At 47.5% G+C, this 16,906-nt stretch overlaps 3 protein-coding genes across 7 annotated transcripts in view; 2 read left to right on the forward strand and 1 right to left on the reverse strand.

Annotated features, from left to right (window-relative positions):
• LOC114790446 (uncharacterized) lies at window positions 1-13,092 on the forward strand. 3 transcript variants are annotated; one of them, XM_028980516.1, is made up of 12 exons: window positions 1-209; window positions 2,282-2,330; window positions 2,884-2,914; window positions 3,692-3,772; window positions 3,868-4,007; window positions 4,841-4,966; window positions 5,278-5,323; window positions 5,412-5,471; window positions 8,108-8,346; window positions 8,425-8,529; window positions 10,127-10,289; window positions 12,850-13,092. In XM_028980516.1, exons 2-12 carry the CDS (start codon window positions 2,283-2,285, stop codon window positions 12,870-12,872), a joined length of 1,062 nt encoding a protein of 353 aa, XP_028836349.1. In that variant the 5' UTR covers window positions 1-209; window position 2,282; the 3' UTR covers window positions 12,873-13,092. The 3 variants fall into 3 exon arrangements, with proteins under 3 accessions (XP_028836349.1, XP_028836347.1, XP_028836350.1); XM_028980514.1 differs by lacking the exon at window positions 12,850-13,092 and having other exon boundaries at window positions 10,127-10,727; XM_028980517.1 differs by lacking the exons at window positions 2,884-2,914; window positions 12,850-13,092 and having other exon boundaries at window positions 10,127-10,727.
• On the reverse strand, window positions 12,799-16,556 carry LOC114790442 (RNA-binding protein 12B-like). Of its 2 annotated transcripts, none has more exons than XM_028980510.1 (2): window positions 16,306-16,556; window positions 12,799-15,793 (listed from the first exon to the last, which is right to left on the reverse strand). In XM_028980510.1, exon 2 carries the CDS (start codon window positions 15,761-15,763, stop codon window positions 14,327-14,329), a length of 1,437 nt encoding a protein of 478 aa, XP_028836343.1. In that variant the 5' UTR covers window positions 15,764-15,793; window positions 16,306-16,556; the 3' UTR covers window positions 12,799-14,326. The 2 variants fall into 2 exon arrangements, with proteins under 2 accessions (XP_028836343.1, XP_028836344.1); XM_028980511.1 differs by lacking the exon at window positions 16,306-16,556 and adding an exon at window positions 15,984-16,035.
• The window catches only part of LOC114790441 (meckelin-like), a 13,707-nt gene continuing 13,276 nt past the window's right edge, over window positions 16,476-16,906 (forward strand). For both annotated transcript variants that reach the window (XM_028980507.1, XM_028980508.1), the window contains exon 1: window positions 16,476-16,668. In XM_028980507.1, coding sequence (XP_028836340.1) covers window positions 16,476-16,668 — 193 coding nt within the window. The remainder of the gene's footprint in view (window positions 16,669-16,906) is intronic.

Below are 16,906 nucleotides of genomic sequence, written 5' to 3' on the forward strand. Positions count from 1 at the left end.
TGTAACTTAAACCGCATTTTGCATTAAATGGTTGGCTTTCAACACCAGTGTAATTATTTACCTACGATTTAATAAGGAATTAAGGGTAGTGATGTGATGCATTATGTGTTTGTTTAAGCTTGGGCGGTTTCGTGAGCGGAAGCGCGCTGTTCAGTTTCCGGTGCTCCGGCTACGCAGGAGCGAACCTTTTTTGTTTCGGCGGCGTGAAGGTGAGTTTTTAATTTTAAAATGACCGTCGCTGTATTAAAAAGGGTCGGGCTCTGTTTTTTTTATTAATTTTTTTTGCGAGAGGTTATGTGCGGCCAAATGTTTGCGAGAGGCCGCGAAACGAACGTCCGGCGTCGGCCTCTTCGTCGCAGCTCCGGGCTCTTGAGCCTCCCGGTTTTCATCCGAACAAGACCCACATTTTGTCCGAATAAACTGTCATCCCCCGTATACGGTGTGGTTTCCTGCGGGGTCATTTTCTGAGGCACCACGGTTTGCGTTGCGACGCGGCGTCTTCCTGAGGGACTGAGGGTTTTAAACACAAAAATACACATTTTTTTATCCCATGTCGTTTGGGAGTAAGATGCTATCCTCTCCTTCAGTCTGTTCATCGACAGATTATGGCGATTGGTGATATGTATCGGTTAAGGCCGGTCTATGAGACCGATCTTATTCGGTAAATAGAAAGTGAGAAAGAAGACAATGAACTGAAGTGAAGTGACTGTGATTGTGAGACACTGCAGCACAGCACACGGTGACTCAACGAAATGTGTCCTCTGCATTTAACCATCACTCTTGGTGAGCAGTGGGCAGCCATGACAGGCGCCCGGGGAACAGTGTGTGGGTACCACACCTTGCTCAGTGGCCGCTTCCTTAACCACTAGGCCACCACTGGCCCATGGGGGGCAATATCGGGAATGTCTTCTGCATTGTCCCATGTCCGAACACCAGGTGTTGAATCTGTGTAGGATCTGGGTCAGATTATGGGATTTGGATTGGTGCGAGTGAGTGATGTGTGGTAGTAGCCTAGTGGGTAACACACTCACCTATGAACCAGAAGACCCAGGTTCAAATCCCACTTACTACCATTGTGTCCCTGAGCAAGACACTTAACCCTGAGTGTCTCCAGGGGGGACTGTCCCTGTAACTACTGATTGTAAATCAGTCTGGATAAGGGCGTCTGGTAAACGCTGTAAATGGAAATGTGTTGTGGGATAATGTAGGAAAAACTGTAGGAAATATAGCACACGTTGCCAAAGCAAAACCCGCACAAAAGAACCTGCATCTCTCTAGATAGCGATCTATGTGACTGTAACGCCAAATGTATGGAAGTGTTCCAATCGCTTCAAAGCCAAGCACTTGGCCTGTGGAGTACTTCCACATTTGTTGTAGAATTGGAATACTACTCGTCCGTTCGTGAAATGGCCTCACCACCACAACCCCCACCATTTAAGTCACTCTGTGTGGCCTTCAGATGAGCTTCATGGAGTGGATCTCCACCAAAGCGAGGTCCAAAGACAAGTTTAATGTGGAGGAGCTTGACTGGGCCGCTGATCTCCACGAATGCTCTTCTGGTAGAATGGTCAACTTCAATGGTCAACTGAGCAGAAAGGTTGGACCAATGTCACATCGGATAAGAATGCCAGAGCGCTTTACAATCAGTAGTTACAGGGACAGTCCCCCCGGAGACACTCGCGGTTAAGTGTCTTGCTCAGGGACACAGTGGTAGTAAGTGGGGTTTGAACCTGGGTCTTCTGGTTCATAGGCGAGTGTCTTATCTACTTGAGCTAGAGGTGTGAACCTTGACTGGTCTCACAATTTAGTTACGATGATCAATGCCTCGATTATCGATGCATCCCATAAATTTCCTACATTACTTTACACGGTGTTTTAAATACGAGAGTTAAGGTCTCGTCCTCCTTGATGTGCTACAATGAGCAGCGTTCCGTCCGCAAACGGCAGAAAAACGAGTCCGCTGAGCGCAGACTGAACGCGATAGTTTTTCTGCTCGGTGGATCGGATGCCGTTTTCAGAACGAACGCGGCATGCGCTGAGCTCACAGCAAGGGGCTCAGTGTAAAAGATATTCGTGGTTGTGTTACTCCCAGTAAGATGATCGATAATGTTGTGTTGTTGATCTCGGTAGAGCTTCTCCTCCACTCCCGGTCATTATGATATAATCGATCAATGCAGAATCGTCCATCGATTATGAGATTAATTTCTGCGCGTGTGAAGGCGGTGAACCCTGGGATTCGTTTCTTGATCGGGGTTCGTATTGTTATTTTGTCCCTCTGTAGAATGGAGAGTGCCGCGAGTCCCCAGAAGAAGTTTAAAAGCAGCACCAAGGTGAGTGTGGACACTTCAGAGGCGGACACTGCCGCGGGACGTCTGTCCCCCTCCCTCCCCTCAGAGAATGATACGTTGATACGTGTTTTTTTTTTTTTTGGGTGGGGGGGTCACATCTGCTGCCCATGACCCCCACTTTTCAGCCGCTGGCCCCACGAGTGGAGCCATGACTCTCGCCGGCAGGATTCTTCCGGAATGAACGCATTTCTTTTTTCTTTTTTTTTTGAAGTGCAGTTCATGTGAGGAGAAACCTCCACCTTAAACAGACGACGCAGCGCCACCTTGGCCCGTGGGGGGCCCGCCAGTCTGCGGCGCCCCCTGCTGGTCAGACCTGCGCGGTTTAAAACACCGCTGGTCAGGCAGCCGTGCGTCTCTCTCTTCGGGCTTTTTTAATCTTTTAATCCGCGTCCGGCACACGTTAAAGAAGGGGGGTAGGCTCCGCCTCCTCCTGCTGTAAAAGCCCTGTTAAGTGTCATTACGTGGGCGGGGCTCCTCCCCGACTTCTGCGTTCTAACACCTGTGTGTCTCTCTCTCTGTCCGGCCGACTCGACAGAAACGGCAGCGGCAGTTCGTGTGTGACATAGGTAAGTACTACCGCCAAGAGCACCCCAGTGCCCCTGACTTTAACCTCTGTGCGCCCCCTGGTGGCCCATTGGGCCAATCCACTGCTGCCTTCCAGGCTGCTTCTGGTGTGTGTGTGTGTGTGTGTGTGTGTGTGGAGAGATCCTCCTTCCTCTGTACACTCATTTGAAGTGGGTGGAGGTCACGTTCCACCCGGAGGTGTGTGTTAGGGCACTCGGGCAGAACGAGAGCGAGTGTGTTCCGACGGAGCACCCGCCAGGCGGCGGTACCTGGCCGTTACGCCCATCAGAGAGTCACCGCCGAACCCGGTGGCCTGAAGCTTTCTGCTGCCCTGACACCCCCCCGATGTGGCCGGCAGCAGCCGGCTGCGCTCCTGCGGGTGGTGTGGGGCGGTGGCCTCGCCGTTTCGCCGAGCGAGAAGGACCTGTCTTCCAGGTGCTAAATATGGAACGTCCTGAAGTTCCGCGCGTTCTAATACAGACACAGCGCTCTCCGGTCCCTCCATGTGGTGGACTCTCCACACGTCGTGTGGCATTGCCACGCCTCCCAGTCCACTAGAACCCTGTGACTGTGACACCGGGGGCCGGAGCGGACCAATGGGGATGTCGGCCAGTCGCCTGTTCCACGCTCTGATTGGCTGCTCCTGAAAGATCTTGACGTGATTTAGATCCAGAAGATCACCTGATTTTAATGTTCTTCGGTGCTGTGTGTGTAAAGATGGTGCACCTATGTTTGGTTCTATCATGTACCTGAATGTGTGTGTGTGTTTGTGCGTACAGAGTTCACAGGCAAAAATGGAAGCGTCCAGACCATCCCCTCCCTGGCGAAGGTGCTGAAAGGCATTGCAGAACCCATCTTAGGTGAGCACTTCCTCCACGGATCCCCCACGACGAGAAGTTCGTCTTGATGACTATGCTTGTTGTGTGTGTGTGTGTGTGTGTGTGTGTGTGTGTAGGTCTGCAGTATGTCTATGAGTATCGCAGCCCCACCAAGTCGGCGCCCCCGTACTACGTGTGCCGCTTGTGTAAAGTCCAGCAGCTGCAGCTGGAGATGGTGTCTCACATCAAGGGATGGAAACACTCCTTCAGATACCTGGTAACCCCTCTCCCACAGCATCTGGTCACTTATCATGCCATGGTGGTGGTAGCAGCAGCAGCCTAGCAGGTAACACCCCCGCCTCCAGGGACACTGTCCCCGTCACTACTCTTGATAAGGGCGTCTGATAAATGCCGTAAAGTCTTACTGTTCTCTTATAACTGGGTGCTGATGCGAATGGGACTGTTTTGCACCAGGTTGCCAAATGACGGTGTTGTGAAGTGAAGTGATTGTCACATGTGATACACAGCAGCACAGCACACGGTGCACACAGTGAAATTTGTCCTCTGCATTTAACCCATCACCCTGAGTGAGCAGTGGGTTGCCCAACAACAGGGAGTGTGGTTTACAAATGTCTTCTATTTTAGTTCTAGGTTATTCGTTTTCGGCCAACCAGGTGCTGCGTGTGTTGCTTCCATATTCCAGCATCTCCGCGTGTCTCCTTTTTTACTCGTGGCTCGGGCTGCGTGAACGCGGAGGAAGAAAAGTTCAGCTTTTCAGTTTCTTTTTCTTTTCACATGTGGTAGTAAGCGGGGTTCGAACCCGGGTCAAGTGTGTTACCCTGTAGGCTGCTACCATTTACATTCACATTTACAGCATTTACCAGATGCCCTTATCCAGAGCGACTTACAATCAGTAGTTACAGGGACAGTCCCCCCCTGGAGACAAGTGTCTTGCTCAGGGACACGATGGTAGCAAGTGGGATTTGAACCTGGGTCTTCTGGTTCATAGGTGAGAGTGTTACCCACTAGGCCACTACCAGCCCTGTTCTAGAAACATTGAAATGGATATCATTCGTGTTTGTTGAAAACACTCCTTTCTCTCGTCCACAGAGAAGGAACCACCCCAACAAGGTGAGCCACGGAGAGTCGGACATCAACAAGGACCAGTCCCTGAGGAAGGCGCTCAAAGAAACTGTTCTGAAGGTGGTGAAAAGCGAGGGCCGTGGGAATCATAAGGTACGACGCCAACAAGTCTTCCACTCGGGAACAAGTACAGGAACAAAATACAGCAGGTCAGGTTCCTCAAATAGTCTGGAGATTACATGCGCTAATCATGGAAACGTGCTTCTGGTCGACGTCGCCAAACAATCTGACCATAAAACTTGCCATATCCTTGAGCTTGAAGGTCTTGGACAACCCCTCTCATTCTAATTCGCTTCACTGTACCTTCCTGACTTTCTTTGATTTTGGCTGATCTCCGTGCCATTGTTCTGAGTGTTGGTGATGACAGTGGCGCCTCTCACTCGTCTATATTCTGTATTTTTTAGGTAGTCATGAAGGAGCCTTCTGAAATGGGAGCTTTTCAGACCACGAGTAAGTTCCTCACACACACACACACATACAGAAGACTATCATAACAGATGGTATATTGAACATTCATTGCTTTGTGCGTGTATGACAGGTTCTTCGAAATCATTCGTATCGCCAGCACACAGCGTCCGAGCCCCCAAGCTTGTGTCAGGTGAGTGTGAGGTGTAGTTTCTCATCTCAGGCCAATGGTGTCCTTTCATGTCCACCCAGCAACGCATGCGAAATATGTGTGCGCGTGTGTATGTATTAGGGCTGCAACAACGAATCGATAAAAATCGATTACTAAAAGAGTTGGCAACGAATTTCCTAATCGATGCGTTGTGTCGCGCGATGCAGAGACGTTTGATTATTTAAAAAAAAAAAAAAAAAACTTTATTTGAGCGCGGAGCGGAGTGAACACACTCGGTCTCTCTCGCGCACAGATGCTAGCAGAGTTTGCCGCCTCATAGACAGCGCGGAGCAAAAAAAATAAATAAACGAGCCGAGGTAGAGGAAAGATACATGGCGGAGGCAGAGAAATCTGCGTGAAAATATGCACCTGAAACGCGTGTTTGAGGAGGAGGAAGGAGGTTCAGCAGCAGGGGAAGTCACTACAGAATGTTCCGTTTTGAAGTGAGGAACGTAATGTCCCTGGTGCTGGTGTTTACTCGTCAACCAGCTTGACAGGCATGACAAGTTAGCGTTAGCTCGTTAATAACAGTAGTAAAGCAGGGGTGCTATAGTTACTTTGCACTAAAAGACTAAAGACGTGTTTTTATTCACTAGCCGTTTTTGGACCATTCATCATTCATCTGTTGTCATGTATAGCTACACTGCAAAAAAAAGCCTTTCTTACCTAGTAATTTTGTCTCGTTTCCGGTCCAAATATCTAAAAAATCTTAAATCAAGATTACTAGACAAGAAAAATGGCATGAGAAAATTAAGTGATGCTGTCATGATCCGGACCGGCAGGGGTTACTCCGGATCTGGAGTCCGGACCGGAGTTTCATGTTCGTCTTGTGTAATGTTCCCTGATCGTGTTCACCTGGTGTATATTTATATAATTGTATAAAACTATCCTGTTCGTGTCTGTTCGCCGTCGGGTCATTGTGCATGTTCATGTTCCCCTGTCTCGTGCAGTTTGTATTAAACCCCTGTCGTGTGAAATCGTGTGAATGCGTCCTCCTTCGTCGCCATGTCCAGCCCACCCGTGACAGATGCTTAAAACTTCTGTTTGAGATTATATCTCATTAAGATTAGTTTTCTTACCCCACTGGCAGATAATTTTGCTTGTTTTAAGCAATCACGTAATTTTGAGACAATTTTTTATGCTATTTCATGTGTTTAGTGAATGTATCTTGATTTAAGATTTTTTTTAGATATTTGGACTGAAAACAGGAAAAGTTTAGAAAAGCATTTTTTGCAGTGTATATTCTGTGCTTTGTCCCATATAGGTTATTATTGACAAATATATTTGTGTTGTACTTTTTAATTTAATTTTATAGCACTTGGTCATCTTAAGATGTGTTTCAATGTAGTGTATAAATGAACCTTGCACTTACTACATTGATGGGAATAATTTAATGAATAAGCTTCAAGTGAGCTTGAGAGAGAGAGATAGAGTGTGTGTGTGTGTCAGTGTGTGAGAGTTTGTGAGTGTGTGCGTCTGCGAGTGTCTGCATCTGCAGTGCAGTGTAGAGAACAAGTTTTGACATTCAAACAAATCCTGTTAAACTTTCTGATTTGTATTGTTCTTTTTTTTTTTTTATAAATGATTTATCGTTCTGGCAGCTCAGGTGGCACTTTATTTAAAAAAAAAAAAAAAGTTTATATTTGGCAGATGTAAAGCATACATGTGTATGTTTTTTGTGTTAGTCCATTTTTATTTTATTATTATTATAACAGCTCAAGGAGCAACATGTTTGTGCACTTTCTAAAGATTTTGGTTCTGTTTTTGAATAAAGGCTTGGAAATTAATGCTTTTCTGTTTTTTTTTTTTTTTTTTATCCGATTCTACGATTAATAAAAAGAATCGACAGATTAATCGATTATTAAAATAATCGTTAGTTGCAGCCCTAGTATGTATGTGTGTGTATTTATATTGACAGAATTGTACCATGGATAACAAGTCATTATGTCCCTATTATTAATAAGTGACTTCTGTCGATTGGTCTACATTGTCAATGCACAAATAAGAGCGCCGAGTCGTTGCTGGCAATGTTTGTTGTCCTTCATTGCACAATGCTTGTGGATGTTTGCTTCGCAAGTGATATTGCATCATACTTGCACTACTGGTGTATTTAAATACCGCGTAGCATATTTTGCAAGTCACTTTGTCTGCCTTGAAATGGTCCCACACAGTACTTCTTTTCGCTTGCTTCATTTTGCTTGCCCGGCAAAATATGTCTGAAGGCACGTGTGTTTGCACGTGATAACGCCCCATGAGTTATAATTTTATTTTTATTTTATATATATATATATAAACATTTTAAACCGTTTAGCTGATAGTAATAATCGGTCAAAATTCACTCTTTCGGTCAATATAGGGTGGTAGTAGACACACTCGCCTATGAACCAGAAGACCCGGGTTCGAATCCCACTTATTGCCATTGTGTCCCTGAGCAAGACACTTAACCCTAAGTTGCTCCAGGGAGACTGTCCCTGTAACTACTGATTGTAAGTCGCTCTGGATAAGGGCGTCTGATAAATGCTGTAAAATGTAAATGTAAATATAAGCATCCCTACTTGGGACAGCCCTGTTGTGGACGTGTGCTGTGATCATCTTATGTCCGGCCCTGCCCCTGTTAGGCTTGTTTGGGTACAGCGACTTCCCCGCAGACTTTGGGGTGCGTGACAGTGACCTGCGCGTGCGAAATTTCCCTGAGGATCGGCCTCTGCCGCTGGACGATGACGACTTTGGTGCGGGTCCTCGAAACAGCAAGCCGGACCGGTCCTACCCTGACGACTTCTGCAGTAACCGCATGGGTGAAGGGTCGATGGGTGGAGTCAACAACGAGAGCGTCCCTGCAACACTGCTGAAGTACCTGGTATGTACACACACACAAATTTTGAAGTTACTGTTGTGAAGTTATGTCATGCTAAATTGGTGTGCATGTGAAATGCAGGATTCATTTCGGATTGAGACCGAGAGTGATGCTCAGATCGTGTTGAAAGTCACTCAGAAGCTGACAGACATCCTGATGGAGTACCGGCTCAGGACCGTCTCCTCGGTAACTGCCCCTCACACCCTGTTTTGATCCCTTTGACCTTTCATCTGTTTCCAGTTCGTAATTTTTATCTATAAAGGAATTTGATGTCTGGCTGCCGCTCTTTAATTCCATCAGTCGTTGTGCGGTGCCCTTTTTAAAAAAAAAAAAAAGATTCATATTTAGTAGGGCTGCACGATTTGGGGAAAAAGCCATATTGCAATTTTTGATCAATATTGTGATTGTGATATGATAAAGGACACCTGCTTGTTTATCAATGAAAAGTCACATACAAATTACTAATAGTGAAATGTTTAATTTCAAAGTGAAATGTACAAACTACTTATAACAACTTGAAATGCCCAGTGCTTTCAAAATACAATATTCTACAAAATTCAATAATCACAAAAAACTCTTTACATTACAGTAAACTGTAAATGACAAACCCTGGTAAGGCTAAACAACTGTTTTGATTATATTTGGTCATTATAAAATCCCGTATTATAGTTCTTACATTTAACCAAAACGTTGTTTGGAGGCTGACACAGGGATGCATAGCTTTGTTAGCTTAGCTAAGGTTAAGATTTGTAAACTGAGGTGAATTTCTTTAGGAAACCTTCAAAGTTTGAGAAGTTAACTAAACAGCTAAGAACAGTGTAAATAGTTAATGCCTACGTTTAGCCAAAACGTTGTTTGGAGGCTGACTTGAACACAGGAATGCATAACTTCGCTAGCTTAGCCTAGCTTAGCTAAGGTTAAGACTTATAAAACGGGATTTTATAATGGCCAAATATATTCAAAACAAGCCTTACCTATGAAATGTAATCCCCCGGGATCTGGAGCGAACAGCGGTTTGTACAGCCCCAAGCAGCAGAAGAGTGAGGAATTTTTATGCACTTCTCTCCATAGACATGTATATGCTTCACGCCACAGCAGAGCCTATCACAATATGGCGGCGACGTTGACATACGTGTACCCATATGTCTATGTGAGTCACTAATCTGAGGTCTCCATTGAACCGAATCGAAAGTCATGTGACCAAACAAGTCACATTCGACTGAAGTGAGACTTCAGTCAGCTTGCAAACTTTGAGAGAATGAGTGTTGCCGATCCAATCCATGTACTAATCATTTAAATCGCAGTTTTTTGCGTTCATGTAATCGCACAGACTGACATTGCGATTACGATTGCGATTAGATTAATCGCGCAGCACTAATATTTAGTCCTGTTGTGGTGGATGGCATGATGATTCAAAGAGTAGAACCAGTGATAACATGTATAAACTAGGACATTAATGATTTTTTCAGATCAATGTATCTGCATCGACATTGTCATCTTTTGCAAGCACAATCCCAGCAGTCAATTTTTTTATCTTACACATTTTGGGAATGTGTAGTGAAGGGAGTTGAACTGGGAGTGTGAGGTTTCAGTTTATACACACGTGTGTGTAGCTTCACTACACATTCCCAAATTACAAGTCTGAGGTTCTGGGTTTCCATCATACTGCCTTCATCATATTGTTATGTTGAATTACTTTTCATTTTCACCATAATATGACATTTAAGGGTCTTTCTGGGGGAAAAAAAAACATCTCTTGCACTTGGTTCCCTGTTTCTCTCAGGCTCCCAAGTCGTCCCTCCCGCCACTCTCCCCACTGGGCTTCTCTTCTCACATGCAGAGCAGCAGCGACCGCTTTGGTGATGATGACCGGTTCGGCACCAGTAATCATTTTGGTGGCAGTGACCGTTTTTCAAGTAGCGACAGGTTCTCCAGCAGTTTGGAAGGTATGTACACAGGACACTTATCATTATCAAGTCATTGTGAAATGCTGCAGCACAGAACATGGTGCACACAACGAATGGGGGAGTGGTGGCACCAAGGTGCCACTGAGGTGCCACTGAGCAAAGCACCGTCCCCACACACTGCGCCCCGGGCACCTGTCATCGCTGCCCACTGCTCACCAAGGGTGATGGGTTAAATGCAGAGGACATGTCTTGGGGTTTATTGTGTAAAAAGTTACATATATTCAAAAGGAAACAAATATGCAGACGGTGGACAAAATATATAAATCAGCAGCACAAATAATCATTAATTTAAACTAGAGGTAGATTAATTTTCTTAATCTAGATTAATCTCACTGTAGTCTTGGAATTAATCTAGATTAATCTTAAAAATAAATTTTCCCTGAAGCAAACCCGGAGGCTTCATAGCTGCATCCATGTTTCCACGACACGTGATGTGGTAATTTCTAGAGCTGTGCGATTCATGACTCACCCGGATCCTTTAAATGACTCATGAGTCACGAATCTGAGGTCTCCATTGAACCGAATCCTTCGAGTCCTAACTACACCATATCTAAATTGTAAACTCCAATATATTGGCTTACATGAGTCCGGTTGTAGAGGAAGTTAACCGCCAGGAGCGCTAACCCGCTCTCTGATCCGGGTGTGTACTGACTCAAGTGACTCACGCACCCGGATCAGAGAGCGGGTTAGCGCTCCACTCAAGTGACTCAAGTGACTCACACACCCGGATCAGTTTAGTGAGTGACTCAGAGGGAGCCGAATCCTAAAAAGGATCCGAGTATTACAGCTCTAGTAATTTCACAGTTCGAAGACTCGTTCTCGCCCCCTACAGTGCAGGTATACATCCGCTAGGTATACATCCGCGCTAGGTATACAAAATAAAAAATAAAGGTCTTTAGGAAATAAGAAACTAAAAGACACAAGAAAGAAGAAATATACTTATAAATCTAGTGTAACCATTTAACTCCGGCACAATAGCTTGCGTAGTATAGACCCACATCCCAACCCAACTTTGTGAATAGATTAACGACGCTATTTTTTTTTTATCGCCGATAAAAGTCTCACGTTAACGCAGCACGTTTTTATCGCCCGATAAAGAGTCTCACGTTAACGCAGCACGTTAACACCGATAACGGCCCACCACTAATTTAAACATTGTAGTAGTACAGGATAGCTGGAGCCGGGACTGTTCATCATTATGCTCTGCCAAGCGACCACATGTGATGGCCGTTGTTCAGTGAGATGGATTTTTCTCTGGTCCTGTGATGCAAGACTTGATGTTCTGAACCACATGGGTGGTAGTAGCCTAGTGGGTAACTGAACCGGAACAAACGGGGGTCCAGGAGGCCCTTCTCTCTTTTTTTTTTTTATTGATTTTATTTTTTTTTTTTACACAAGGTCAGCAAAAAAAAGCAAAATTTTTAGGGGTCACAGGTTCGATCCCCAGTTACTACCACTGTTTCCCCGATCAAGACACTTAACCCAGGGGGGACTGTCCCTGTCACTGCTGATAGTGGTAGGGTGGTAGTAGCCTAGTGGGTAACACACTCGCCTATGAACCAGAAGACCCGGGTTCGAATCCCACTTACTACCATTGTGTCCCTGAGCAAGACACTTAACCCTAAGTTGCTCCAGGGAGACTGTCCCTGTAACTGCTGATTGTAAGTCGCTCTGGATAAGGGCGTCTGATAAATGCTGTAAATGTAAATAGTAACTTATGTAATCAGATTTGTCAATTTTGAAACAAAACCTTCTTAATATGAAACCAAATTAAGACGTTAAAATGTAAAAAAATAGGTTGTAATTTTAACAACATCCATTTTCGCTTGTGAGACTTTCAGCTTTACTGCTGGACCCTTTTTGGTTGCACTTCTGGCACAGTTCTCTCGTGTGGGCGGGGCTATACTTTATTGGCCAGCAGGCATTTGAGGGACGACTCCGTTCCACAAAACTTCGGCCTCTTATCAGAGAGCCCAGCTTGTGGCACAGCTCTCAAGGAAGGGCCGGCCCCTTGGGCTTAAAAGCGGCTCTTAATTGATCATCTGTAGCCTCATATTTTAGGCTTACTCTGCAAATATGAGTGCTCTGTGTGTCAAAAAGAGCGGAACGTCCCATCGCTGCCCAGCCACAAATAACCAATCGGAAGTATTGAATATGCCGATTATGACGTGATTGCTAACTGCTGTTGCTGCTCTGCGTGCTCTTGAAGCCCACGTGTCTCATGGTGATAGAGTTCCGGGGAATGGAGCTCTCACCCAAATACCTGCGGTGAAGCCCTCGGCCACACGTCAGTCAGTCTGAATACGCTGCTGTCTCATTCGCAGATTCCATTTGTGCCCAATTTATTTCCAGACATGAATGAGCCCTGAAATTGTGCCACCAGCTTTCCAGGTCTTGAGTTCTCTTTAACCAATGGGCAGCCACAGGCCATGGAATGACGGGGATCTGCATTCAGATCATGCCCTCACATAACATTCTGGTAGATTACTGCCTCCAACCAGCCACACCCATAATGACTCCTTTTTTTTTTTTTTTATAGGTTCATCCAGGTTTTATAACTGATGTCCTGCAGACTCTCGACTTCTTTTAAATCCTTGTTTTCTTCCACATAAGACGACGATTGCATTTTTCTTTTAATTTCAGACAAATAACTTCTCATATTGTTTGTATGTATGTATGTATGTATGTGCGCTAGAAGTGGCATCCAGGCATTGCTGTGAGAGGGATGTGTATGTTTTTTGTACAGCTGCCTCAATAAAAAAAAAATTCAGTCTGTCCTTCACCCTTCTCCTCTCGTGTCTGGAATTTCATTTCTGTTCCTTCACCGTACTAGTTGTCGCCCCTCCCTGCAGTGAAGTTATCCAAAACAATGGCACTTAGTCTGATGTCAGAACCTGATTCATCGTATAGGTGGAGCAGCTACACGTTCTCCATGTGTTGTGTCTTTCACACACACACTCAAGATTACACACAAGTTTCAAATGAGTGTGTGAGATCTTGTCCTTCAGTTTTTTGGTAGACATCCAGGTCGCAGTGTTTTTTATAATGACCTTCAGCAGATCAACACGTGCGCTGTGGTCTAATAACCTTGAAAGTGTTCCATGTGGTTCTGCCTGGAGTACAAAGTTGCACCACTTTTCTGTGGAATCAGATAAATGGCTGACCAGCTCTCTTCTCGCAAGCTTTTGAAAGGAACCGATTTCATGGCTACACAAGTACTTGCACGTCCTTATGGTCTTCTCAATCCTGCTCCTCGAACAGCACCTGCACAAACATTTTCAGTCAAACCCACACTGCCTGCATTGTTAAGAAGGCTGCCGAAGGTCCGGCTGGAGCGGTTTCATTTTCAGGTGGTTATTTCTCTGAGCTTTTCTCATTCTCCGAATGTCTGCAGGATATAGGACCAGTGCCACGAACCCATCAGACTTCTCGGCAAAGGTTTCAGCCGAAGTTTCACGAGTTCTCCATTAATGAGGCCTTCAACAAGTGGACTAGTATAAATTGGTATAAATAATCAAATCAGTCTTAAGCCTTAACTTTACACTTAACAAAAATCAAACCAAAGCCACAGATTTCTGGATAATACTTTTATTGTGGTATGATTATATCAGTTATGTGAGCATTAAATGGCGAGGAGTTTGGTATGGAGTCCGTTCAGACACCGACGCTACCGACTACAGTGCCTAAAAGCGTGGACGTCCTCAAACGTCCACCCGGCTATCTGAAGTCCAACTGAACACTGTTCCAACTGTTCAGTCTTAAATTACTCAAACCATAAAGTACGGATGTTCTTCACAGGAAACGTCACCACTTCCTCCATGCTCTCTGCATTCTGAACGACCCACCAAGGTCTCCAAGCGTTCACTTCTGCAATGTCTTTATGCAAAACGAGTGTGGTTTGAGTAGAATTGTCTCTTCTTTACTTCATCAGTAAACATAATTGAAATACGAAAATAAATATACACGCTGAGCCGACGCAGTGGTCCCATGAAGAAATTCTGGAGCTCAAAGCCTCCTCAGCCCGACTGGTGGAGCATGATACTTAATTGCCGGGTGGAGATGCAGGTGAGCAGCATTTTGTTTCCCATGAACGTCTGATTGTGGAGCTTTCTGGCTCGCTGGGCTGCCACCACAGAACCAAAGGACACGACCGCCTCGCCCAGGCCCCGCCCTTCCTTGTCCCTCAGCAGCGAGACGTGGCCCTCTTCCACAGGAAACTGGCAGAAGAAGTCCCTCACCTGTGCCTGGGTGACGTCCGCGGGGAGGTTCCTCACGTAGACGCAGGTCAGGGCAGAGTCCGACCCTCGGTGCACGGTCATCTTCAGCATCTTCTCCTTGGTGATGGAGGAGACGTCCAGGACCTGGTTGCCCACACGGGTGCCGCTGAGGTTCATGGCGGCGACGTAGTCCTCTGCGCAGTCGAAGTTGAGGAAGGCGGTGGTGGTGCGCATTCCGTTCTTCAGGAGGTGAAGGACCCGGTTGTTGGGCAAGTGCGGGCAACTGAAGATAGTCTTGAGGTCCGTCTTGGTGACGTTGGCTTTCAGGTTCTGCACCATCACGCAGTGCTCCGTGCCCCCTGATGGAACCCTCCGGCGCTTGGGAGACAACGAGCGTTCTTTAGAGGAGCGCTTCCCGGACGACCGGCTGGCCGCGTCGTGAGGAACAACTGAGGGCGTGTTCTGCAAGACTCGCTCGCACTCTTTCACGGCGTAGACCCACTGCTCCGCCGTGGCCCTCCGGACCTCCACGGGAACCGTGCCCATGCTCCGCCCGCTGAAGCGGAGGCCTTCTTCTACCTCCGCTTCGCCGGCAACCTTGACCAGGCAGCCGCGGCGGTCCCCCAGCCGCGCGTTCACGATGGCTTCCGTCACATGTAGACCCTCCAGGAAGCCGCTTACGTCCACCTTAGTGGCGGTGGACGGCAGGCCATACAGACGCAGGAACCCTGGGCCGCCCGCCTTCGGATCGCCCTCGCGGACGGGGCCCCCGACCGGCGTCTGACCGCCGCGGGGCCCCCGCGGGCTAACGGGAGACGCGGCCCGGCTCCCGGTCGCGGCGCCCGGTGCCGCCTGGTTACTGGCCTGCAGTCCCTGAACGACGGCCGCCAGCACGCCCAACACCATGACGCCCTCCGGGCACTTCTGGAGGGCGGCCAGGGTTTGCTCCGCGGGCTCGGCCGCCCTCTGGGGCTGTAAGTGGGCGGCCAGCTGGCGCTTCAGTTCTGCCACGCTGCTGATATGAAGAGTTACTTTAGAGCCTCGCAGAACCCCTCCGGAGCGCCTCATGGCCAGCTGCCCGTCCTTCTCGGAGCTGAACAGGATGAAGGCTTCGCCAAGGTCCCCTCCAGTGATGTGGAGAGCCCCCTTCGGAATAGTTAAGCCATCGAAGAATCGGCGGATGTCCTCGACACCGGCGTCCACGTTCAGTCCCTGCAGACGCAGCACGATGGTCATGCTGACCCGCCTTGCACCATCAAACCAAATCTAGATAACAGAAGAGAAAAAAAAACAAAAAAAACACACAAACTGGTGACGACATAACACACACAAGGCCAAAAAAGCAGTGCGATATCACGCCATGATTCTTTAAAAAAAAACCTGCAGGGTTCCAGGTTGAAAAGTGTAGGAATAGTTAGGAACCGGGTGGTAGTAGCCTAGTGGGTAACACACTCACCTATGAACCAGAAGACCCAGGTTCAAATCCTACTTACTACCATCGAGTACCTGAGCAAGACTCCAGGGGGAAACTGTCCCTTTATCTACTGACTGTTAGTCGCTCTGGATAAGGGCGTCTGGTAAATGCTGTAAATGGAAATGAACTGTTGTAATAAGGAACACCAAGGGTGGAAACAGGAACCAGCCCCTGAAGCCCCAAACGATCTTAGTTTGAACTTTGTGTCCCACTCCACGAAGTTTCCACAGAACTCCACGCAGCTCCCAACCACGACGCGCGACATCTCCCGCCTTCCGTGGAGCTTTTAAAAGCGATCACTCACCGCTCGGCAGAGTTGGCGCGAATTCCGGGCTCCACGTGCGTTTCTTCCCGCGCCGTCCGCTCGGCGGAAACGCCGTGCGGGCCCGCTTTTGAAACCCCGTGCGGGCTCCGCCCCGGAAGCTGCGCCATGGCGACGGGGACGCCGCCGGAAGCTACCGCCGTCGCTGCGCCATGGCGACGGGGACGCAGCGGCCGAGCGTTCCCGCCGCCGCGCTGCTGATTTTGCCGCTGCTCCGCGCCGCCCTCGGCCAGCAGTTCGTCGTCACCGCGCAGACGCCGTCGGACTGCGGCGGCGGGAGTTACTTCGACGCCTCCAGCCTGTCGTGCGTGACGTGCGGCGCGAACCAGGTCCCCAGCAAATCAGGTACCGCGGGGAGCTAACGGCTAAAGCTAACACGCTCAGGAACGCCATTAAACACGCGTCCTTCCGCGAAGAAAAGTAGAACTCGACACGAAAGCGAAGAAAAACACGTTACTGGACGATTCCCACCGAACCGAGTGGAAAAGTACTGAAGGAATATTACAGATTTTACTAGGCTGCCACCGAACTAAAGCCGCACATGAAACAGTCTCCTGTTTAATATCACCATTCCTGGAGCTTT

The sequence above is a fragment of the Denticeps clupeoides genome, chromosome 5, assembly GCF_900700375.1.
Source record: "Denticeps clupeoides chromosome 5, fDenClu1.1, whole genome shotgun sequence".
NCBI classification, from domain to species: Eukaryota; Metazoa; Chordata; class Actinopteri; order Clupeiformes; family Denticipitidae; genus Denticeps; species Denticeps clupeoides.